The sequence below is a fragment of the Streptopelia decaocto genome (assembly GCF_964273445.1).
Source record: "Streptopelia decaocto genome assembly, chromosome: 20".
In the NCBI taxonomy this organism is placed as follows: domain Eukaryota; kingdom Metazoa; phylum Chordata; class Aves; order Columbiformes; family Columbidae; genus Streptopelia; species Streptopelia decaocto.
Genome location: NC_138675.1, coordinates 5,298,611 through 5,323,437, shown reverse-complemented (window position 1 = coordinate 5,323,437; position 24,827 = coordinate 5,298,611). Strand labels below are relative to the sequence as shown.

The following is a 24,827-nucleotide window of genomic DNA, read 5'->3' as shown; positions in this document are numbered from 1 at the left end:
ACTCTTTCAAATTTATTTTTGAAGTGTGTGGCTCATATGCACTGAACGTGCTGGGAATTTCCACCCTCTGGTCCCGAGTTAATGGATCCAGCTGCAAAGATACTGAACATGCTGGTCCAGGGTTTGCTTGCTCAGGTCTGCTCTCTCGTTTCGCTGTTAAAGCAAGTGAATTGTGACAGATTTAAAAGTGAGACTCAGAGCAAAGCTTGGAGGGAAAGAACCTGTGGAGGTTTGAAAGCTGAGTAGGAAGTAAATGGAGCTGCAAAGCTAAGTTTGTGCTCCACAAAAAACTCTGCCTTTTCCAGACCTGTTTTAGTTCCAAACCACTGCTGCTCACAGTCCCTAAATTATAGTCAAACTGAAATTTTGAAACTCTAGGACATGGGAACACAGCAGCACATCACTGATCGTATACTGCAATACAAACAATACAGTAATGCTAGATGCAGACACTAAATATTGCAAAGAAATGAGACACTCCTCAGCTTTTTGAGAGCTCTCCCACCTGCATCAGCATCACACTGAGCTCTTCCCAGCACCCCCATTTCCCTCTCCCAGGCATCCCCTGTCTGACCCCTCGCAGCAGCAGAGCCTTTGGGATGCAGGCAGCCAGGAGATGCTCTGGCCATCCGTCTGTCCCCCCGCCAGCCAGGGGACCACAGCCCCTCATGGCCACATCTCCAGCCAGGAGGAAGGTTCCTGCTCGCCCCAGTTCAGATAAAGCACTGGTGTCCAGTAGAGGTCTGCTCACAAGCTTGGCTGAAGAGCCAGCCAAAATCATAGAACAACGGGGCTTGGAATGGACCTTCCCAGCTCCCCCAGTGCCCCCCCTGCCATGAGCAGGGACATCTTCACCAGCTCAGGTTGCTCAGAGCCTGCCAGCCGCACGGGTGACTGGTGATGGCGCTGGCCCAGACAGGATTTCTCGAATTAACAGCAAAATCTGCTCCAGGAGCTGCCATGGGCTGCCTTGCCAGAGCTATCGGTGTGACCATCAAAGAGTTTCTCTGCATAGGGTGACAGTCACACGGCTTTTCTCTCCTCGGGGCCTCCCTCTCCGGCCGCTTCGCTTCCTCCCCGCCCGTGCAGGCTTGCAGCTCTGCCCAGCCGCCTCACCCGCCTCTGCTCCCATGCAGGAGCCCACGGGCAAGGGCGAGCCGTGGGAAACCGGAGCCCGGGCTACCTGCGCCGTGCTGGGGCATCCTGCCCGCTGCACCCAGCTCCCGTCCCCACCGCATCCCGCTGGGATCAAAGGGCCAGGGAACCGGGCACGGTGCCACCAATGACAGCCGCCAGCTGATGGCCAAGGCCATCGGTGTATCCGTAACCCTGGCGAAAAGCTGCGCGTGTGTGCCCGTGCACCAGCAAATTGTGTCCTCGGTGTCACCCATCCGCGTGGGTCTGCAGAGCAGCCAGGGGAATTATCAGCTGCGGAGGAAGGGGCCCCCATCCCCTATCGTGAGCAGCAGCAGCCCCATCGCTGGTCGCCTGCCAGGCTGGGGAGGGCTGGGTAGCGCTGACTCAGCAGCTGGATGGAGCCTGATAATGCAGCGTTATCGCCGAGACCCGATTTGGTTGATTGTTGTCTTGGGTGCTTTCCAGATCTTGATGCTTCGGGGAGCTGCAGTGACTCACCGGGCGCGTCGGGAGGAGGGCACGCTTCCTGCGGCGTGTTTCAGTGCAGATTGCCCCCCCCGCTTCAGCAAATGGGTGGATTTTATTTATCGCAGCCGCGGTGTGCTGCCTGCCACCGCCACGCAGCCGAGGGGAGCGTGCCTGCCTGACAGAGACATTTCGAAATCGATGCTGACACGAGCCCATATTTCAAGCCGCGGCGCAGGCGCCAGGGGATCAAACAGCCGCCTCCCCGTTTCCATTTGTGCAGTCAAGGCAGGGACGTCGCGTGTGTCCCTGGGTGACATTTATCACTGAGTGACAGCAGAGCAGCTCCGCAACACGCTCTCAGCCCTCGGGAACATCTCGGAGGGGCTCAGCTCTGTTCCTGCACGTCCTTTCTACACGTGGTGCTGCTCTTTGGCAAAAGGGCTGGATGTTTGTCCTGCTGCTGCCCTTTGCCTGCCTCCAGGCAGGGTTTGCATGGTTGGTAGTGATAGATACACACAGATATCCTTGATGTGGTGGGATTCCCCCTCTCAGGTACTCTCATACAAAAATAGCACTGCTCTGGGATAAGCCAAGTGTCTGAAAGTGCTCCAGTTTGGATAGCAACCGGCTGACTCACGGTCAGGAGCAGATTTGCTGGGAAATTGGCCCTTCTACATCTGCTAACAGAGGGCGATTCTCCCTCTGGACCTCACCCTGTTGAAACCAGGCAGCTTCTGGTGCTCTTCCATTGGTCCTGTGGCTTCTGAGATGCAACTAGCTTGAAAACTCCCCTGGGATGCTCCGGGCAGACACTGGCAAGAAAACCCTTCCAGGAAGGCTGGTATTCACAGCCCACCCCTCCTGCCCTGTTTTACTGCCAGAGCAAGATCTGAAGATGGGGTTTTTGCATGTGCTGAGCACATTCCTGCTGTCGCCTTATCGAATTTCATCTCATTGATCGGAAGAAGGACAGCTAGCCAAACTCATTTTCTTCTTAATGCATTTCTGGGAGAGGAAAGTGCCCATCCAGGCCCTTCCCAGTCCTGTGATTCTGCAGCCCATGTGCCCACATGCCCCTGTATGCTCCAGGTAGGCTGGCACATCATCATCCTCATGCGTGGCAATACCAGCTGGAAGTGCCAATAGTGAATAAAGTCCTTAATGATATGCAATTATTGTGCTTTTTCTTGTCTTTTCTGCCCAGCCCCATGTGGGATTGTGAAGCTGCAGCTACAAGGAGCCACAATGGGATGGTTAAAGGGGGGTGTGAAAGTGCCAGTGGGTCTCACCCCTCATTGAACCCCAGCTGGAAAAATCAATTCTGCCTCCCAAAGTGGTTTCAGTGACCTGCTGCTGTGGAATCCATGAGCAAAACCCCTTGAAGCTCAGCCAGGGGATCTGTCTGCTCTCCCCAGAAAGGACACAGCTCCTGAGAAAGCTCTTTGCAGAGCCTGTTCCCCTCCCAGCTGGGTCAGCCAGGGTTTGTGCTGGTAACCGGCACCTCGGCGAGATCAGCGCGGGCAGCTCACAGGCAGGAACACATCCTGCTCCCCAACAAAACCTGTCGAGCCCCACGGGGCTGCCTTGCAGGTCAGCAGCTGAATCACTTCTTTCTAGTTTCGTGCCTGCCGGAGCAAATCTGCAGCACAAGGACAGAGCCAGCTCGGCGTGTCTGAACATCCTGCCTGCATTGTCCTCGCAGAAAATTAACCTTTTTGTGACTGCCACTCCCCTCCAGCCCATTATCCGAGTGGCTGCGATGGGCAGGGCGCGTTGACTGGGCGCGTGGTGTCCCTGGGGACCTCGTGAACTGTGTGTGTGTAGCTCTGGAGACATTGTGGGATGTTCAAAGACGTGATTGCAGGGTTCAAACACAGGCCTGGAGACCACAGAGCCCGGAGGGCCGAGCTCATCTCCCACATTAACTCACGTGCTGGCGAGCAGGTTGTTCGCTGCTCTGCTGAGACGCCTGGGAGGCCCCATCGATAACAGCCACGGTCAGAGGTGGATGCTGGGCTGGGGGTCACGGACAGAAGAGCCGAAGGCAGAAGTGATGGTGGTTCTCCTGGTGCTGTCGAGAAACACCTTGGACCAACACTTCTAATGGGCTGGGGAGGGTGACCTTGTTCCCATGCCTATAAATCGGGAAAAGCACAAGAGCAGCAAACCGTATGGATTAAACAGTGCGGACTGAGCATCACAGCTCTGGTAAAGGAATAAAAGCCATGGGTGCCATGAGGAGAGTGGGCTTTAAGAACCTCAAAGCCTGATAAAATTTGGGAAATGCAAAGCAGATTTGGGAAGGGGGGGGTGGTGTTATTTTTGCATCCGGCATCCCAGGGCAGACGTCATTAGCGAAGAGTGCAACGCAGATGTTCGTATAGCGGGGACAGCAGCTGGGCAGTGTCTGTCTGCAGAGTGTTCATCACGGACAAAAGGAAGGAAAGGGAGAAGGAAAAGAAAAGGGAAAGGAAAATTGGAACAGCAGGAAAAGGAAGAGCTCCCAGATATTCACCCCAGCCAGGCCACTGCTCGCACATGCCCCGACCTGCTCCAAAGCGTCCTATTCAAGACATTCTGCTGAAAAAAACCCAGCGTGGCAGACAAGCAAGTGTCAGGAGCAGGGTTAGAGCCTGTCCATTTACCCCTTCGCTGCCTGGCCACGCAAACCAAAAGCAGTTAGGAAAAGGGGTGAAGGCTGTAACCCTGAATGAGGAGCAGATGTGAATTTAAGTGGCGGTTAGTTGGCACTTTGAGGTTTCTCCAGATAAGCTCTGGTCTCCCCGGCATTCCCGCAGCGCTCTCCAGGATGGCAGGAACACGTTCCAACAGCTCAGCCGGCCCCTGGGGACACCCCCGTGCAAGGGGACAGTGCAGGGTCCCTCGTACCCCTCAGAGGTGACCCGAGTCCAAACCCCACATCCACAGAAAAGGGCAATTGCAATGTGTGAACTGCTAATTTGTTCTCAGCGGTGCAGCCATGGAAGGAATTCCAGCTGAATAAAAGTCCTTTCTGCTCTGATTAATTGTCCCCCCTGGTTATGAACAATGCAAGAACAAAATAGGGATAATATTCACACTAGGGAAATGGGGAAGACAGTCACCCAAATGTAGCCATTAACGAGTCCAGATAACCCAGGCTGATCCTGAATGCGTTGAAGTCCCAGAGGAAGTCCTGGGAGGAAAGAATGTCCCCTATTAGCCAAGCTCCCAGCATCTCGGGTGTGACAATAGCGGAGCGATTCCTCGCTCCTCGCTGCCTGCTGCTGACCTGGGTTCAGTTAAATGTCAGCTCAGCATCGACAAACTACAAATCACCGGAGGGCGTGTAGCTCTTTCAGTCCCACTGAACCCTATCGACAGCGAAATAATAATGTGTCCCCCAGGCTGGCTTGGGATGGAGGCACATTCCTGGTGGGATGGGACAGGGATGCTGCATCCTGCTCTGGGTGAGGGAGGTTCCCAGAGGAACCCACGTCCCAATTTGGTGACAGAGCAGCCGAGTGCCACCATCTCCAGCACAGACTGCGGTTCCCTGCCCCGCAACAGGAGGGAGCAATGGAATCATGGAGTATTTGGGGTTGAAGGGACCCTCCCAGCTCCCCCAGTGCCCCCCCCCGCCATGAGCAGGGACATCTGCACCAGCTCAGGTTGCTCAGAGCCCCGTCCAGCCTGGCCTGGGATGTCTCCAGGGATGGTTCAGCCACCACCTCTCTGGGCAACTTGGGCCAGTGTTTTACCACCCTCAGTGGCGACAATTCCTTCCTCATGGCCCCTCCAAGATATGGAGGCAAATGCAGAAAGCTCATAGCAACACTTGCTCCCCCAGCAGCACTGGAACCAGTACAAGGCTCAGCCTCATGATGGGGACAAAGGTTGTGGATGGAAAACACTTGATTTTCCTAGGTCCTGAGATATTGCTCTGTTTAGTTTTTCCAAATAACTTGTTTCAAAAACTGGCCAGTGTTGGTAAGTGGAAGCTAAAGGAAATAATAGTTGTTTGCTTTCCTCGTGGGGGTGGTGGGAAATAAACCCATTTATGATGTCCCCACGTGCAGTTCATGCAGACACACACTGGGGCAGGTAACAGAAATATGGCTGGAAAGCTCAGCCAAAATTTTTGAGCCTCCTTGCAGACATGGAATCCCCAAGGTGGAGCCGAGGTCCCCAGAAGCCGGTGCCTCTGGCTGTGGTTACCTGCGGGGTTTGGTGCCCGTGGGCATTTGCATGAGGACTCCTGGGGATCCTGCCATGCCCCTCCAAGCCCCCAGCTCGGTAATAAAGCTTCTCAATTTAGAGCAGCCCGAGGTAGTTCTCAGGGGAAAAGAGAGGCTCCAGGCAATAGCTGGTCTCATCAAGAAAGTGAAATATGCTGGCCAGGGCGTTGATACACTTATTTTGCTATTGTCCCTGGAAAAGGAGCTGTAGTGCTTCCCTGCTGCTGGTTTTAAACTAATTACATTCCCTTTAAAGTGGGGAAAATAAAAGGCGCTTCGTTTACTGGGAAGCCTGGTAGCATTTTACAATTGCCGCCAAAGCGCTGAGCTTTTAACCACAAACCCCTGCCCCTACCTAAAATCACCCTCGGGCAGCGACCTCCATGGCAGGGGAAATATTCCAGGCAGTTGAAAAGTGGTGTAAAGATTGTGCTTTATTTTTAAACACTAGTTTTCAGCACCTAATCTTTCATTCCGTGGGTCTGTCTGCTCTCCCTGGGCCAGCCCCTCTCCTTACCCTCACCCATTGTTCTCCGCTGTTTATTTGCTTTCAATAGGCATTTTTAAACAGACTGCTAGTATTTCTTTTTTTTCCCTTTGCATAGGGACACCCAAACAAAGAGCTGAGCTATCTCTGTACTGTCCTGGACAATGTCTTATCTGACCTGTTCACCTCTGTGTCCTGCACTGCAGGGCACGCAAAGGGACGATGTATCTGGCCATGGATTCATGATGCTGTGGAATCATGCATAGGTGAGATGTGCTGTCCCCAAGCAAACCAGCTGGTTGCTGGGAGGAGAACCAGGGTCCCTGTGCTGTCCCAAGGTCAGGCTGGATGGGGTTCTGAGCAACCTGAGCTGGTGAAGATGTCCCTGCGCATGGCAGGGGTGGGAATGGGTGAGCTTTGAGGGTCCCTTCAACCCAAACTGTTCTATGATCTCCAGAGACCCAAACCTTGGCAAGAAGGAGAAACAAGGCGAACAACAGCTTTTGAAAGCGATGGCGAGTGGGAACGGGAAAGCGAAGGGTTTATGGTGAACCCAGGAGACTCTGGCTGAGGGCATTTGTCACACCGGGGGGGCTTTGCCAGAGCATTCCCACGAGAACACATTTCTGTGCTGAAATGCCTCAACCTCCCCTCCCGGCCCCTCTCTCTCCCCTTCTTAATTGGTTTGCAAATGTTAAATGTTTTGGCTCTGTGTTCAAACCGCTGTCTGGCTCCTGTAGATAGAGCCTAACCCTCGGAGCTCACCCGGGGCTCCCGTCCCCCCCTCTTTGCCATAGCAGCCAGCCCCCGCCGGGCCGGCCATTGTGTCCTCCTCCCCTCACCGCAGCACCTGGAGACCTTCCTGTAAAAACTTCATTTGCTGGGGAAAGCTTTGATTAAAGCAGCCTGGCAGGGGGCTCCCCAACTCCCGAGTCAATATTGGTTTTTGGAACAGATGGGGGTGACGACAGGACGAGGGGAGGGGAGCGGAGCGGTCGGGGCCGCGGTGCCAGCGTGGGGACCGGGTTGTGCTGTGCCTGGATGCTTCTGTCCCCAGCACCCGGGGAGTGGCAGGAGGCCCTTAGCAGCGCTGGGGAGATCAAAGTGGAGCAGCCACCGAGAGGTGGAGCAGCCCTGTGTGTGCTGGAAAACCTCGGGGAACAAAAGCATCAAAGTAAATCAAATGAAACTAATTGAAGCGCTTTAACGTTAAATAATGAGGGAGAGGCTTTCATGAAACGCCAGCTTCTTCCCGTCAAAAAAAAAAAAAAAAAAGAAAGAAAAAAAGTCTAGGGATGTGCTTCCAAGAAAACCAAAGCGACAACCCCAACAACAACAAAACCCCAAACCCAAACATCTCGCACAAAAGGGGCAGGATAATTCTGGCTGGGTGGCTGCACGGGCCGTCCCCAAGCACAGAACCATCGCTCCCGCAGCTCCCAAGCGGTTTGGGGGCTGCAGGCAGCTCCAAGACCAAAATGGTCCATGTTCCCAGACTGCTGCAGTCCTTGGGATGGGGGAAAAACACCTTCTGCTTGCTCCAGGCACCTAGGATCATAAAGGTTTGGGGGGGAAGGGACCTTCAAATCTCATCTAGTCCATCCCCTGCCAGGAGCAGGGACATCTCAACCCAGCTCAGACTCCACGGGCAGCAGGACCTCCAGAGGTTCCCAGGACAGCAGCAGTTACCGTGGCCTGGGTGCCATCGCTGGAGAGCAAAAGGAGGACTTGGCAAGTCAAACCCACGCTGGCTGGGAGCAGCGGGCTCCAAGGAAGCTCCTCTGCTTGTGTCCTCTCTGTTTCTGCAGCTCACCGTCTCCAGGAGCAGCAAGGAAGGACATGAACAGCAGTTTCTCAACCTTGTGGCCAGGATTTGCGTGTTTGCAATTACTCCCAGCTAGGCAAAAAGGTAGAAAATAAGCAATGAAGCAGTTTCAGTTGTGGCAGATGATCTTTGGAGGTCCCTTCCAACCCAAACCATTCTATGATTCTATGATCTCTACCAGCGCTCATTGCAGAGACAAATATCATCCCTCCTCCCTCCCCATTTCTCAGGTGCTCAGCCCATCTCTTCTGCAAAATATCCATGTTCCCCTTCAGAAAGCTGCCACCAGCCCTGCCCTGGGAAACTCGGAAAGAATAACGCAGAGATGGACCAGACCAACACCCATTGAAATGTCCTCGTTAGCCGCTGGCTAAACCGGATTGTGGCCACGATGAAAGAAACCCACATGAAGACAATTAGACTAAATTATGTCCAGTCGCAGAAAGACAAGTTCGCAGCGAAACGCGAGGCAGCCCGACTCCAGCCAGGCTCAATGTCTGGCTTGCCCCATCGCTGCCACTCATACATCACCGATCAAGGGAAGCCCCTGCAGGTTGTTTTAAACCGGGGACAGCGGGAGGTTGGGCTAATGAGTAAAATCTGAACATTCCTCAAATTTCCCATCCATCCCGAGTGAAGGGAGGGTGGAGGAGGGGGATGGGGGACAAAGTGCCTCTCTCCGGAGACAGGCTGATCCTAACGGAGGGACAAAACGCTTGTGCTGAGAGCGGGGAGCTGCTAATCCCAGGCTTAGCCTTGGTCTGCACCGTGGGGAGGTGAAGATCTCAAGATGGGGACCCAAACCCCCTCCTCACGCAGATTCCAATATTCCCTCAGCTCTGAAACCAAATGGTGGGAGCAGGGTGCTCTGTGACAGCTACTTCATCCACCGGAGCCGCCTCCTCCTCCTCGGAGCATCCCAGGAAACCACCCCAGCTCCAGAGCAGTAATGGAGATTTTCAGCCTCTCCCAGGAAAGCAGCCCCAGCCCCTGTTATTGCATTATTCCCCCAAATTCAACTGGCTCAAGGAAGAGGCTGTTCAACACCCAACCTCATCCCTAGCAAAGCCAATAAATAAACCTCGCCCATCTATTCAGGGTTCTTTAAAAGGGGGGATGTGGAGGAGGGGAAAGGTAATTAAAAGACATCAAAGAGACGGCAGGAAGGGGAAAAAAAAAAGGGCATTTTAAAGGGGAAAGAAGAAGGAAAACAGCTATTCCCGATTGATACAATTGCTTTAAAGCACAAGCATCCAAGAGCCCAACTGCACATCTCTGCTGGGGACACACGAGGTTCCTCCAGGAGCACTCGGGATCCTGGGGCTGGGGGTTGTGTGCCAGCCCTAAGAGCTTTAAAAGGACCCCAGTAAATGAGTTCCCTGAGGTTTCTGCCTCTGGCTGGTCACTTGGCAAGCTGAGACAGCTTTTTAAACCTTGGCTTGGGTTTTGCAGCCAGCAGTCACATCAGCTCTCCTCCTTTAGCATCCCTGCATGGTTACACCGGCAAGGGCTGGCAAAGGTGACTTTTGGCTTCCTAAGAATGAGAGGATGGCCAGCTCTTGCTACAAGACAGCAGAGGTAGGGACAGAGGGTACCAATTGGACCAAGAGCAAGGGGAAGAGCTGTAGCGAGCTGGGCTTGCTCCTGTGGTCACCAAAGGGAGAGGAGAGACATGGGGCAACCTGAGAAGGCCTAAAGCTGTTGCCAGTGCTGAAAGTGGCTGGGTTTCTGCTTTCTATGGGGACAGTTCCAGCAAAATTGCGTTTTACTGAAAAATTCCATCCCCGGGTTTCCTAGCACTTTGCTCTCGTGCCTATGGAGCAGTGCCTGACCCCAGCCTCTCCTCATATTGGAAGAATTTGGGAGGCACCTGCTGACTTCTTGCAGCTCATCACCTGATACCAGTAGCCTCTTAAACCAAGGAGGCTCAGAGGATAAACGTTTATTGAAACCACAGGCAGTGGCATGGAGCTTCAGAGGGCAACACCTCTATCTGGATGCAAAAGCCCCCTGGGACTGGGTGTACATATCAGGACAGACTTATCCTTCACGCTCTGAATCCATTATTATTATTATTATTTTTAAAAAGGCAAGTAGAAAAGAGGAAAAGACAAGACTTTACCAGTAATAAGCTTCTACCCTTTTTCTTCATTAGTGAAACGAGCATATGGTCCCCATCCTGAAGACCAGCCACCTCCTGTTGCTTGGTTCCTCGCCCTCCACCACTCTTCTGTGGGTCTCTGTCTCCATTGCTCTCTCCCTGGGATTTTAATTACATTCATCTATTTCCACTCACTAGGTCTGTCACTTTTTCAGCAGGACTGCTGTAATTATATTGTGGGAAGCACCGTTCACTTTGCTGAAGCCTGAGCGGATTAAGGATCCTCTGCGCCTTTTTCCCACCCCTCTCTGCCAGGTACCTGCACAAAGATGACAGATGGTCAGGGGCCATTTATTTCCCCTAATGAGCTGGTACAAAAGGAGATGGCTCCAAAAACACACGTATATTTTCAGTTAACTAAAAATGCCCCAGACTTACCAGGGCTTTGCCTAAAAGATGGGAAGGGTCTGAACAGGGGGGGTTCATTTTGGTTGGAAGAGACCCTCAAGATCATCAAGTCCAACTGTTAACCCAGCCCTGTCCCTGCCCCATGTCCTGAGAACCTCATCTCCGTCTGTCCAACCCTCCAGGGATGGTGACTCCACCACTGCCCTGGGCAGCCTGTTCCAATGCCCCACAGCCCTTTTGTGAATAAATTATCCCAAATTTCCAACCTCAGCCTCCCATGGTGCAACTTGAGGCCATTTCTTTGTGTCACTGTCTCCCCTCAGCTCCTGTTCTCCAGCTGAACCCCCCAGGTCCCTCAGCTGCTCCCATCACACTTGTGCTCCAGCCCCTCACCAGCTCCGTTCCCTTCTCTCAACTTGCTCCAGCACCTCAAGGGCTTTCTTGTCATGAGATAATGGACATGGACACCTCTTAAAAGCAAATCTCGTGTTCCTCTTAGCTGACCACTGCTTTATCTCCACACCCCTGTTAATGCTCAATGGGCTCCAGCACAGTTGAGTTTTCTCAAGGAGCACCAGACACAGGACACGCTGAACCATGGTCCAGCAGAAGCGAACACAGACATGAAGCTTAGGCCAAATGCAGATGAAAGAGGGCTGTTGGTGGGCATCAGAGGATAAAGAAGATAATTCCAAGCATAAGCATGTGCAGAGATCACAGCATGAAAAGAGAGCACGGCTGCCCATGGCCTGAGCCGATGTAAAGCACCAGAGCTTTGAAGGATCCACACAGATTTATGCCAGCTGAAAGCTTAACCTCAAAAGTGGATTCAGTTTAACCCTCTGAAGCGTGCTGTTAGACTGTGAGATGAACCGGGCACCGCATCCTCCCAGTTTGCTGTAGCTGGTACCTTAAGCCTAACCCAGCTGAGACCTAATGGGGATTTAAAACATATATATTGTCTTACAGAGGCAATTGGTGGGGACGGAGGAGCCACAAACACAGCAAGGAGGTGACTGGGATCTCCCCTTCCCAGGCTGGAGGAACATTGGGAAAACCAAGCAGGAAAAAGCTTTCCTAAGCCCTTCTAGATGGCCAGCTCTCAGCATTGCTTTCAAGGCTGGACCAGGCATTGTTTCTGCTGACTATTTCCCAATAGAGAGAAAACAAATGAACCCAGGGTTTAAATTAAACCCCATCAATGAAATAGTACTTACAGGGTCAAACACATCTCTCGCAAGTGACCCCAGGCTTTCTGAGCTCCACATCAGCCCACCAAGGCACAGTCAAAACCTCAACTCACCTCATCAAGCCTCCCCTTTTTTATCTGGGCATGGTTTAGATGGGAAATACAGGCTGCAGCTGCTCAGCGGCTCTGAGGTCCCACAGCAAAGGCAGGCACCAGGTTCTGGAGAACTATCTCCACATGCAACTCTTCTTCTGAGCCAAGAGTTTCCTTGTTTGGCCTCCACGGAGCAGGAGCAGCCGTTAGGGCTGCACGGCTCTTCCTCAGGACATTTTGGTTGGGTTAGATGATCCTGAGGGTCTCTTCCAACCGCAATGATTCCATGATTCGCCCATCTCCTCTGGGGAGATGCAAAACAGATGCCTGAAACAGCAAACCTGAAACCTGCTGGTGAGATAATGCTCATTTGCTGCTTTCATACATTTTCAAGCGGTGGCACCTGTAAAACAGGCACGATTCAGCGAAGTTAATGCTGTGGCTGCTGCAGTGGGGCCCAGGACTGCCAGCGATGCTGCCTTAGAGATGAAATGTGCTGGTAAAACCAAGGGTCTTGACCTATGGTGGTAATTAAAGATCCCACAGCAGTTCGGTGGGGTTTTTTGCAAGAGTAAGGGAACTAGCCCTGCCGCCCTGGCCGAAGTCCAGCTTGGGGCAATTATATTCAGCCCCTGGACCCCATTGGGCTGGGTCGGTGGCAGCTGTGACATGTCCCAGCGTGTGCTGGGGCTGCCCAGCCCCGCAGGAGCCTGTTCGGCCGCCACCGGGGGGACCGGGGAGCGAGATAAAAGGTGAGCTGAGGGTATTCAGCACATCACCCTGCTGCTAGCTCATTAAAAGCCAACATTTGCAGGTCCCCTTTAAACTGTTTATCCATTATTGAAAATACCATATGTTACATGTCCATGAAGATCAGCTTTCAGCCGCAAGATAAGCTGCCTCCATTTATTGTTCTTCCCTCGCTCCCTCCTCCCTCCCTCCCTCTGGGCTTTTAATTACATCCATCACCTCCCACCCCTCCGGAGGAGCTGGCTTCATGTCTCACCAGCCCAGCGAGGGAAAAAGGCCCATTTTTTTTCCCTCTTGGAAGGGAGCAATTGTTTCGTTTCCCGCATACAAGTCCTAGAGTGAGAGACATTTAGCAGCCGCTGTGAAATTTCAGCCAGGATTGGAATTTATTTTAAGACGCCGGCCTTTAAATTTTTCATTAAACCTTTTTCCCCCTGCGATGCAGCGAGGCTTCTGCAGGGACCAGGGGAATGGCGCGTTTATATGCCTGGCACGTCGGGAGAGGACGGAGGATTTCTCAGCATCCCGGGCAAAGGTTTCCCAGCGCTGCTGACACGGTGCTACAGCAAGAACCGCTCACAGAGCCGGGTGTTGCACCCCTGACCTGCGAAAACACTTCTGTCTATGCAAACCACCCCAGCCTGGCTTGCATTTCAGATCCCACTCGCTTCAGCGGAGTCAAACACGCTTTGCTGGAGCAGGGCGACCTTGCTTTTTGGCCTGCCGGGGTGCTGAGCCCGCGGTGCGATGCTGTAAGGGATGGTCTGGAGCTCTGCCTGCTGTCGGGATGGCTTGGAGCATCTTCTTATAACACGTCGGGTTTTGGCGCTTGTAACCCTGCCAGACCTCAGGTGCCGAAGCTGCAATTTTCCACGCAAGGTGTCTGCTTTTGCAGGGAAGGAGATGCCCGCAGCCAACTCAGAGGGGATGAAACCACGGGGAGGAGTTCCTCCTTCTCCCCATGTGCCCTGGTTGCATTTACCTTCTGGCTCCTGCTGTCTGTGAGCCAGGGGCTCAGCAAACATCACCCAAGCCCGTGCACAAGATGAGCTGGGGCTCCTAAAAGAGCCACAACCGTGGTGTCACAGACACCATCACGCACGAATGCGCCCAGATGAAGCTGCAGTTCCAGTGCTGTGTGCCTGACTTTGCGGCCTTAACCAAGTTCTCTCTCTTTGGCATGCAATAATGTTCTAGTATCAGCTCTTTCAGATCATTGGCCGCTCTTTATATTTTCCTGAATACGACCTGAAAAACTGCTGCGAGGCATTTAACTCCTGACTGAGCAGTTTCGGCAAACCAAAAGGCAAAGCCTGACCCAGCCCCTCATAGGAGTCTGCTGGCCCAAATTTGGTTGCTGTCAGGTTGGTCATTTCCCTGAAGACCCATTGCAAACCCAGGAAAGACAATTATGGGAGGACAGAGTCACACACAGATGGGACCAAACGCTCCATACAATGCCGTCCAGCTTCCCGGCTCTACAAACACCTCTGTGGTCGAGGAATGTGCTTTAAACACAGCCCAGTCCCACCTACAGAGCCAGATCACATTAGCAGGGGTTTAACCTCTCTTGCAGATAAAGGATGCTGCAAAACCCAGCAGAGCATCCCACACCCGTCCCCATGAAACATCCCTGTCCGGAGTAGCTTTCCACGTGCCATCCCAACCCCATCTGCCCGCACCCAACGTTTCGCCAGATTTGTGCACGGCGGGCAGGTTTTAGCCGCAAGCTGCCGTCGTGTTTCACGCACAGCAGCGCGGTGTATCATTAATTTATCAATTATTCACGGAGCGCCAGACGGGCACGCAGCGGATCAGACGGGCAGAGCCGGCTCCCCGCGAGCTCCCGGGCTCTCCTTATGTCAAGACTTGCTCTTCAGTCACCGGCCACCTGCGCACCACGGGACAATCTTTGTTAAAATCCCAATTAGCACATAATAAGAGCGGCACAAAACCTGGCGGTCGGCAGAACGCTGCTGCGGGTCAGCCCTGGGCCCAGCACCCCATGTCACTGCTCCATCAGCAGCTTCTCAGGGCCTCACAGATGAATTTGGACTTGGGTCTTGGCTCCTTGTCTCTGGATTTGCCCATTTTCCTTCCTCCCATGCTTCACATTGTTCTTCAGAGCAACCGCTTAGGTTAAGCGTAGGCTTAGGAATGATTCATTCAATTTCTACTTCCTTCAAAATACAAATCCTCGCCTCATTTTTCTCATCTTATTTTTCAAACAGGCTTAAATCCACGCATCACATCTTCAGAAAGAATAACAGGTGCAACTAGAACAAAAGTTAATATTTTGCCTGTCCGCGGGAAGTTTGGAACGTTTGGGTTCAAAGTGTGGAGGTAAAAAGCTACACGAGAAATGTCTGGAGATGCAACATTCTCTCTGTGATGCTTCGGGGACCAAACGTGTCCTAAAACCGTGAGGTAGCAAGAGACTGTGAGTTACTATTTTGCAGGGAGTGGGAGGTGTTCCAGATTGGGTGTCTTGTCTCTCCCACCCAATTAAGACAACTCTTTTTTTTTTTTGCCATTGTTTGTAATATTTAATAAAAAGCTGATACCATTAAAAAATTACAGTCTTCTTCCTGGAAGATGATAGGTATTTTTCAGGGAGTTGTTTTGCTCATTGTGTGCATTGGGGGATCTTCTTTACTTACTTTTAACCATGGCAAGTTTTACCAAAGACATGAAACAACTTGAAGTTGCGGTGACAGTGACAGGGGGATGAAGTCCCAACATCAAACTTGCACTGAACGCCAGGAAATCCTCCCCGCAATGAAGTTGTATGGACACGCCGATCATGAGCTCACAACAACTACATAAGTTAAATTATTGGAAGGAAAAGGATGAGTATGATGCTTCCCCTGCCCATGGAGGAACCTTGCTGGTGGTTTCAGTGGGATGGCATTAAAATCCCAAAGCGAAGGTGAAGTCCAGCACATGGTGGCATCACAAAAAGCCTCTCGGAGGCAGCGAGGAGCCTCCCATATGGACCAGCAATGATGGGGCATCAATGTCCCAAACAGATCATTTATGGACTGAGAACACCCAGAACTGTCAAAACTGCTCAAGAAACTGCTTCATTTTTTATCTTCTGAGCTCCTCGTGGGTTTGTCTGAGGGGAAGGGTGGGTAAGGAACACCCACCAAAGCACCCAGAAAACACCTGATTTCATCAGCGTTCTAACCAAGATGGACTTCTTTTTCCCCCAAACTATTTATTTTAGGAAGCAAATTAAATGTTCCAGCTCTTTGGGAATTCCATTCTGTCTTCCTGCGGGTGCTCGTCAGGGCTCCCGATGCCTCAGTGCACGGCTTTAAAGGCATTTCTCCCCTCTTTTGGATTAGTGACCCATTCTAACAGGTCTTCATTGACGGGGAGTGTGGGTCTCTCAAAGAGTCCATTGGATACAGCTTTACAAAAGAGTTTAGCCGGAGATGAAGAGTTTACAAAAAAGTTTGTAGGAAACCGTGGAGTCCTTTTAAAAGAGAATAAACTGCCACTGCTGTGTCTGGGTTGAGTTAATCTGATTAGGCCAAACTCATCAACAGCCCCACTGAAAAGAATGAGGCGGGGGGAAAGCAAAGCTGTGGATGGGGCCAGGGAAAAAACCTGGGGACCATTTTACCAGAGAAGTCAAACAAAACCCATTGTTGCGGGGCATGCTTGCCTACAGATGGCAAAATGACAAAGCTTTTCAAAGGCAAAGCAAATAAAATTGATGGCTTTTTTTGTTTTTTTCCTTTCCCCCAGGTATATGGGAACAGACACTTAATAAGATCAAGGGAAACCAAAATGAAAGGGGCTGTGGAATACTGTGGGTGGTGGTTGTTTGGGTGGCACAGGCCTATGGACTTTACCTACGCGACACAAAACCTTGAGAATAAAAGATGCTAATGTGCATCACTGATGCTCACAAGTCCCTTATGTGTATCGTTCCCCCATCCCCAGTTAATGCTTCTGCTGTTTCACACTCCCAGAGACAGCAGCACCCAACTTAGTAGAGAAGCACCAAGAATAAGGTGTCGTACAACAGGACAACCGACTGATCCAGGGAGCCCTTGGGAGGCTGTTCCATCCCTCCAGCTGCTCATTTCTCCCCAGGGAAGGAGAAAACCAGCAAAAAAGCGCCATTTTTCAGGTCCCTGCCCCAAACCTGAGGCAGGTCCCAGCGGCTGGTGCTGGAGCTTCATCCCCCCTCAAGCAAAGGGCACAGAAAGGGGGTGATGGCATCACCACACCATCTCATTTTGAGATGTTTATTGTGGGCAAAATAAAAAGCCTAATTTAAAGTCCTGCCAGAAAGTTACATCACCGCCATTACCTTCTCGGGAGATGTTTTAGGCTCTATATTTAGAGCAGCTCGAGTTGCGCTTGGATTTAACATAGGCAGCTCCTTAGCCAATATAATTAAGAACAGTATCAGAGGAAGGCATGTAAGGAGATTTTCTCCCCAAGGCCACCTAATACAGATGTAATTGACTCTATTTTCTGCTTTCTGCACACGGATTGCCGCAACTCAGCCCCTATTATCCGTCAACAAATGAACAGGATCTAGTGAAAGGGACCTCTTCAACCAGGGCTGGTTTGAGAGAATGGAGCACTGGGCTGTGTTAAATCTGGACACAACGCGGCTCCGTTCCCCTCCTTTTTATCTCCACCGCCTTTTCAAGATGTTTTCCAGTGAAGGGTAAGTCAGCAAATATGTGTTTGGGCAAAGAGTTGGTGCTTGCTAAAGAAGAGAACATCTGTCTCAATCAGCTGGCATATTCTATGGCTGCAGCTCCACGGCGCTCAGCACGGGAAGACAAAACCAGCGCGACGCCTTCAGAAAGGTTTTTTGTGTACGAGTTGCGATTTTCTTTCGCTAAAATTCCCAAGGGCGGGGAAGGAGGAAGGGAGGTGAGAAAAGAAATTAAACCCCATTTGCTTCGTAGTCAAAGAGCCCCGGCAAATCTCAATTTCTAATGTTGCAAAATCCCTCCCGCGTTACCAGCGTTGCGCTCCCACAGCCAGTTTCGCAGCCCTGAAAAGGATGTCCTTAATAGCAGCAGGCACAGTGAATAGTAGTTTATTAGCACAGACGGTGATTTTCTTCGAAATATCCCTGCGATTAGCTGAAAGAGCCGTGATAATTCCTGGGAGCGAAAAGGATGCTGTGGGTTTATTCTAATTTACTCCTGTGAGCGGTGTCGGTGCAGCCCGAGCGGGCAGCGCGTGTCGGACGCAAGGGACGTGCAACAAACGTGGAAGTGCATGGAAATCAGAGAGTGTGAAACCAAGGAAATGGGGGAAACTTTCCGCACACCCCAAAACACAGGTCAGAAAAGAGCCTTTGCCTCGCCAGACCTGGCCTCGGTAGCCCTGGTAGCAAACCTTGGCCCTGGGGTTGCAGGCGCACACAAAACTGCTCTGTACTCCCCCAAAAACGCAATTGGGGTTGTCTGGGGGATTTTGCAAGTCATACGACCCCGATAATTAATTTTCAGCTGATTAGAGAAGCAAACCGCAGAGGGACAAAAGAGGCCGCGCTAGGTTTGAAAAGGATGCTCGGGGCAGAAGGCTGTACTGTAATTTGTTACACATTATACTCGGCGAAAGAACCTCCTCACAATCTGCCAGCCCCTTAATGTCTTAATTTCTCCTTCGGCATTCCCTTTTGACACACTATCCCGAGTGATGTATGGCGGGGGGGGCGGGATGATTGCATGGGATCAAGCGGAGGGAAATCCAGGAGGGATTACAGCCCAATCCCTGGGCAAACAGGGCTTGGAGAGGCTGAACACAGCCCAGCTGTCTGCCCAACAATGCCCCGAACAAACAGCGCCGGGGAACAAGGCACGGCCAGGGGTACAAACAGGCAGCATTGGGGAAAAGGAGACAAAACCCTGCATTCAGCCCCCTGGGACCTCTGAGCCTTTTATGAGCCTTTTCACCCCAGCTGCAAAGCTCCTTTTTTTTTTTTTGAGTCGTGCTTCAAAATTTTAGAAGCTCGGCTGTAATAAAACTGGGTTTAGCGATCAAAGAGAGCTGGAGATCCCGCGCGTAGCCGGGCTGGGCAGGGACAAGTGGAGACCGCCAGCACCACTTTGTCCTCTTGTGTTCTCTCTCATCTCATCAAACACCAATATTAGGATTAATAACCCGTCTCATGTCGCCAATCCTCAGGCGGAAAGAACCTTTAAGCTGTTTTTTTTATTAAAAAAAAAATACAACATGTATGAACATGATGGTTTTTTAAGTGTTCAGGATTAAATATATAGGCCATGCCCAGAGAGGAATCACAGGGACTTTTCACATAAGCCCTAAGAAGGAAAATCCCAGGTCTCCAACCAGAGAGAGTTGAAAGGCTTTCCCTTCCCAGTGCACATGCAGGACGGGCTGTCAGCGACACAAACTATAAAACCCAAATTATACCAAGCCGGAGCAGCACTAACTGCAAGTGAACAATTGCAGGAGCGTAGTATTAAATGCAAGTGAGTAATTTCATTCCGGTTGCGCTGGAATTTGCCAATTATGCTTTTTGTCTCTTTAGCATCTCCTGCGGACCTTTCTATTACCAGTGCGGCCGGAGCCCGCACGGAGGGTGGCGGAGGGGAAGGCGGGTGGTTTGTGTCCCATCCTGTCACCATTGTGCAGGCTAAATTGCCACTAAAGGGATGTAAAATATTGCAGAGGGGGCCCTGCTGGGAAATATCCCCATGTCCTTTAAAAGCGCTGCCTCGACAGCCCGCTGAACCCCAAAGGATGAGTGCGACGGGATGATTCACCCGCAGAATCTAATTAATAAATGAATTTAGCCAATGTAAAGCTCTTTTCTAGCATGAGTGTTACTGGGCATGTCAGTGCCCCCAAAGAATCGCTGCAAGAACAAGGCTCCAAATTGCAGCTGAGCTTTTCTCCCCGTTCTGGGAAGGGTTTGCAATCAGCCTCTGGCTCATTATCGACAATTTGCAACATCATGTAAATGTGGGCTAAGGTAGGAGCAGACTTTGTGCAAAGCAACACGGTTATCTGCAAAATACCAATCCTGGAGTAAAACACGATTCTGGTTTAATCTGAAGTGACTTAAAGAAATGAGTCTTGCCCCAGATTTCACTCAGCTTTGAAACATGAACACGTTTGGAATTTGAGGAGAAAGGCTGAGTGTGGGTCAGGGCTTTAGAATGACAACAATTCTCCCAACTTGTCACACGGAGAAGAATTGTCCCTGGAGAGGAGCAGAGTCAATAATCACTGCTCCCAGCCTGGGAATTGCATCATTTGATGTAGATTCTGTTGAAAAACTCGCTCATTTAATGATTTTTTTTCACTGGAATTATGTAATTAACACATTCTGAATTAACTGTCAAAGAAGGGCCACTATTTTTGTTATTAGTTATTTCCTCACAGTGTTTTTACACGAGTAAGGGAGATTGGACAAAGGCCTGTTGTTCTGCATTTTATTGGTCTCACGAGGAAACAGATTCCTGAACCTTTCCATTGAGACTTATAAAGCAAACACTTATTATCCTTCAGTAGGACAACACGCACCTCGGTGCGCTCTTTGCAAAGGAATAAACCCGACTTCGTGGGCATTTGGATAAGCAGCACTTAGGCAAAAACACAACACACCTCCCACAAACCAAAGAATTCACCATTCAGCCAAGAACTGCTGTTTCTGTGGTCACGTGCGTGTCAGCGTGATAGAGGAAAAGGATCCTGGAATAAATGTATTCCCGTAGATCCTTTGATGTCTGCAGGAGGATGATGCGCACAGCACATCTCACTTCTGCGCGTTTTGCAGCCTGGATGTGGCAAACCAGCTAAAATCGCACCTGAAATGAAACGCTCAGAATTGGCAACGAGAACAGGGATATTTCTGAGATTCTGGGAGTCCGGGACACGTTCCAGGCGCTTGTGCTGCTTCTGGCGTCCCTTGGCGAGGATGGAGGGGGTGACATCGGCCACCAAAATCATTGTCCCCATGTCCCAGTTGCTACTGGGATGTCTCCGCATCCCAGTGCAGCAGCAAGTGCCAGGAAATGCAGAAATCACAGCGCTGGCTGCAGAAGCGGTGAAGGCGAACGGAATGATTCATCGGAGCAAATTAAAAGCAAAGCACAAGATGGGCCAACAATAGGGATTAAGTACGTGGTTACATTCTCCTCCTCCAAAAAAAAATCTCCCCAAACTAAGCCACGTCGTGCTTGGTTTTCAGAGGGAGAACGTGTTTTAATACGAGTTTTCAAAATTTTAGCAACTGACTCTTTCATCTCTGCCTCAAAATTGGTAAGAAAAGGAAAAAAAGGCATAATGTGTTTCAGGCCAAGATATCATTCTGAATTTCAGATATGCTGGTCTATGGAAAGCTAATACCCAGTTTATGATTATTAAAAGATTTAAGCCTGCAGCACAGAGATTTAATACGTATGCACCATTCTCTACAAAAATAGGTCTTTAAATAGGCAGGTTTTGAAATTAGCCAAGAGCTCGAAGGCTGCTTAATGATCGCACTTCCACATTAAAGGCGGTTATTTGGGAGCAGAGGAGCTGCCCGGTGGAGGGAAGCTCAGCCTGGCGCGGGGTCACACGCCCAGCACGGCGCTGGGTACCCGAGCAGAACGCCGGTTTAACAGCGAGAAGAGGGTGCAAGAGACACAAAGGCTCAGCAGGGGCTGCGGTGGGGGCACCAAATCCCCCGTCCCACATCCCACTGGGGGACGCAGCTTCCAGGCCCCATCAGTGCGTCAGTGCATGGGGAATCTCACCATGGAGGGTGATGGAAGGGGGTGTCTTCAGGTTCTTGGGGGGGGATCCTGACCTTTCCTGACCAGCTAAAGCCCAGGGGGGTCGCTGGGTGCTAAAATCATGGAATATTTGGGGTTGAAGGGACCTTCCCAGCTCCCCCGGTGCCCCCCCTGCCATGAGCAGGGACATCTGCACCAGCTCAGGTTGCTCAGAGCCCCGTCCAGCCTGGCCTGGGATGTCTCAGGGATGGTTCATCCACCACCTCTCTGGCCAACCTGGGCCAGCGTTTTTCTCACAATAAACTGTGACACCAGGATCAGGAGAAGGCTCTGGGGCCTCCGCTCGTCTCCCCCCGCCGCTTTGCCTTCGGCCTCCCACGCCGCGTGCGCTGCGCACACATCCGCGCAGGTGCCTTTTTCCCCCCGCGGCTCCCACGCGTGCCCGCGGGCTCCCGAGCGCCGCGCACCGGCACGTCTCGCAGCGCCGCTGCACACAGCGGCGGAGCGCGGGGGCGCCTCCCGAGCGCGGCCTCAGCGGGCGGCTCCGCTCCCCGGGCGGGAAGGGCGAGCGGCGGCGGCCCCGGGCGCGGCGGGGCGGGGTTTTCCCATGGGGGGCGCGCCCGGCGCGCGGGCCCGGGAGCGCCCTGGCACGTGCTCCGGCGCGGGGGGGGGCCGCGCCCCGGTAGGCGGAGGCACGAGCGCCGCCGCTCGCCCGCCCGCCTGATTGACAGCGGAGGCGGCCGCCAGCCAATAGGCGGCGAGCGTCGCCGGCAGACCTCCGCCCATTGGCCGCCCACGGGCCGTGGCCTCGCGTGCCGCGCCAGCCGCCGAGACGGGGCCGCTGCCGCCGCGTCCTCCTCCGCCCGCCCGCCCGCCGCTCCGCGAGGGGCGCGTCCGCAGCTCCCCGGGGCTCGCCGCCCCCGCCGCCAGCGGGGTGTCACAAACAGTGCGCGGGAGAGGGGAAGGAAAAGAGGGAGGGACGGCTCGGTCAGGGCGCGGCGCCGCCGCCGGCCCAGGGGAAGCAGCGTGGGGCAGCCCCCGGGAGGCCGGCGGTGCCCGGGGCAGCCCCGCCCGCTCCGCCTCCTCCTCCTCCTCCTCCTCCTCCTCCCGCAACACCATCCGCCGCCCCCACGTGGCCGCGCGCTCGGCGGGCGCCGGGCGGGCCGGCGCGCGCGTGACGGACAGGCGGCGGGGCGGCGGGCCAATGGGAGCGCGGGCGGCGCGGCGGCCGGGCCCGGACCGCGCGCTGATTGGCCGGCGGGAGTGTGGGAACGGCCGCGGCGGCGGTTTCACACGAATCCGGAGCCGCCGCCGCCGGGTATAAAGGGCCGGGGGGGCGCGTTCCGCCGGCACTGCCGCTGCCGCACGCGCCCCGCGCCCGCCGCACACACGCGCCCGCCCGCCCGCCGCGCCATGCCCGCCGATACGGGCATGGAGAAACCCACCGCCTCGCCCATCGCGGGGGCGCCGGCCAGCGCCAGCCACACGCCGGACAAACCGCGGAGCGCCAGCGAGCACCGGAAGGTAAATGGCGGGTGCCGGTCGGGGAGCGGCGGCAGCGGCGGCGCTGGATGGCGGCGAGCCCGCGGCCGTGCTGAGGTCGGTGCTTGGGGACGGGCTGGGGGATCGGGCGGGGAGGGAGCGGAGCGGGCAGGGGCTCACCGGCCGTGCTCTCCCCGCAGTCCTCCAAGCCCATCATGGAGAAGCGGCGCCGGGCGCGGATCAATGAGAGCCTGGGGCAGCTGAAGACGCTCATCCTGGATGCGCTGAAGAAGGATGTAAGTGGGGCTGGTGGACACGGTGGGGGTGCTGCGGGGCGCGGGGGAGGGCGAAGGGGACGGTCAGCGCTGACAGCACCGCTGTCCTCCCGCAGAGCTCCCGGCACTCCAAGCTGGAGAAGGCGGACATCCTGGAGATGACCGTCAAGCACCTGCGGAACCTGCAGCGGGCGCAGATGACGGGTAAGCACAACCTGCCCACCCCCGGGGGGGCTCCAAACGGAGGGTTGGGGACCGGGTGCTGGGGACCTGCCGCTCACCCGCTCTACCCTCCAGCCGCGCTTAGTGCCGACCCCACCGTCCTCGGCAAGTACCGGGCTGGATTCAACGAATGCATGAACGAAGTGACGCGGTTCCTATCCACCTGCGAAGGGGTGAACACCGACGTGCGGACCCGCCTGCTCAGCCACCTCTCGGCTTGCCTGGGCCAGATTGTGGCCATGAACTACCCACCGCCGCCGCCGTCCGGCCAGCCCGCACATCTGGCGCAACAACCTCTGCACGTCCAGCTGCCCCCCGCAGCAGCTGGAGCCGTGCCCGTCCCTTGCAAACTGAACCCCGCCGAAGCCCTGTCCCCCAAGGTCTACGGGGGCTTCCAGCTTGTCCCTGCTACCGACGGCCAATTTGCTTTTCTCATCCCGAACCCAGCCTTCCCTCCCAGCTCCGGACCGGTTATTCCCCTCTATGCCAATGCCAACGCCAACGTCCCGGTGTCCGCGGGCAGCGGCTCGGGGAATGCGGCCGCCACCCCGTCAGCATCCCCGGTGCAGGGGTTGACATCATTTGGGGGCAGCATTGTTCCAGCGTCCCAGGCGGGGAGTCCCATCGCAGAGCGCAGCGAATCGGTCTGGAGGCCTTGGTGACTTGTCTAAAGCCATTTCAGCCCCCCTACATCTCCCCCCAGCCAGAAAACTCTTCTGTTGGCTCCGTTGTATGGAGCCCTGTTATGTTTGGAGTTTTTTTTAAAGCAGATTTAAACAGAAAGGGAAAAAGGACCTTGCTATGAACATGCTATTTATTATTTTCAGAGGTTGGGATCTTGACTTGTATTTTTACTCCTTTAAAATGCCTTTATTTGAGATAACTTTTTTAAAAAAAAAATAAATAAGAAATAGTTTTGTAACAAATATTCAAAAGTATAATGCCAAAGTTGTTTGTATCCTGTTTGTCTGTGTGTGTGTGCGTGCCTGTGTTGAAGACTTCCAAGAAAAGAAATGCAGGTGTTTAAATAAATAAACTCTTTGAAATAGATTTAATTTTTTCCCCCTTTCATTTTGTTGGATGAGAGTGGGTAGGGACAAGCTCATCTTACCCAAAAGTAGGAGCAAACTTTATGACCTCAAATAGGGCTGTTGGAAGGGATTCCCGTGACAAAGAGCTGGGGGGAAGGTGATGGGATTGAGGGGGGTCTGGCAGCGTTAAATGTCTCCTGAGAGCTTTGCAAGTGTGATGTTCCCACCCAGAAGAAACAGAGTCCTAAAAATTGCTCCTGGGACCTGAGGAAATGCCTCCTGCCCGCTCAGAGAGCTCCTGGAATACACAGCTCAGGTTTCCCTCCTTCCCACCTTGCGCAGGGATCGCTTGGGGGGGGGTTGGTGTGCGCAAAAGTTACTATCAGGCCTACAAAAGAGGCAAGAGAGTC

At 53.3% G+C, this 24,827-nt stretch overlaps 1 protein-coding gene across 3 annotated transcripts; it reads left to right on the top strand.

Moving 5' to 3' along the window:
- Positions 1-22,740: 22,740 nt before the first annotated feature.
- On the top strand, positions 22,741-24,436 carry HES4 (hes family bHLH transcription factor 4). Of its 3 annotated transcripts, none has more exons than XM_082069994.1 (4): positions 22,742-22,931; positions 23,090-23,185; positions 23,281-23,368; positions 23,462-24,436. In XM_082069994.1, the coding sequence occupies exons 1-4, from the start codon at positions 22,821-22,823 to the stop codon at positions 24,046-24,048; spliced, it is 882 nt and encodes a 293-aa protein (XP_081926120.1). In that variant the 5' UTR covers positions 22,742-22,820; the 3' UTR covers positions 24,049-24,436. The 3 variants fall into 3 exon arrangements, with proteins under 3 accessions (XP_081926118.1, XP_081926120.1, XP_081926119.1); XM_082069993.1 differs by having other exon boundaries at positions 22,742-23,006; XM_082069992.1 differs by having other exon boundaries at positions 22,741-23,006; positions 23,281-24,436.
- The last annotated feature ends 391 nt before the right edge of the window (positions 24,437-24,827 follow it).

Bases quoted from the DNA above. Each gene is read 5' to 3' on its own strand.
- HES4 (XM_082069992.1), top strand. From the start codon at position 22,821: ATGCCCGCCGATACGGGCATGGAGAAACCCACCGCCTCGCCCATCGCG. The intron at 23,007-23,089 runs GTCGGTGCTTGG...CTCTCCCCGCAG, and splicing joins GAGCCCGCGGCCGTGCTGAG to TCCTCCAAGCCCATCATGGA. The intron at 23,186-23,280 runs GTAAGTGGGGCT...GTCCTCCCGCAG, and splicing joins TGGATGCGCTGAAGAAGGAT to AGCTCCCGGCACTCCAAGCT.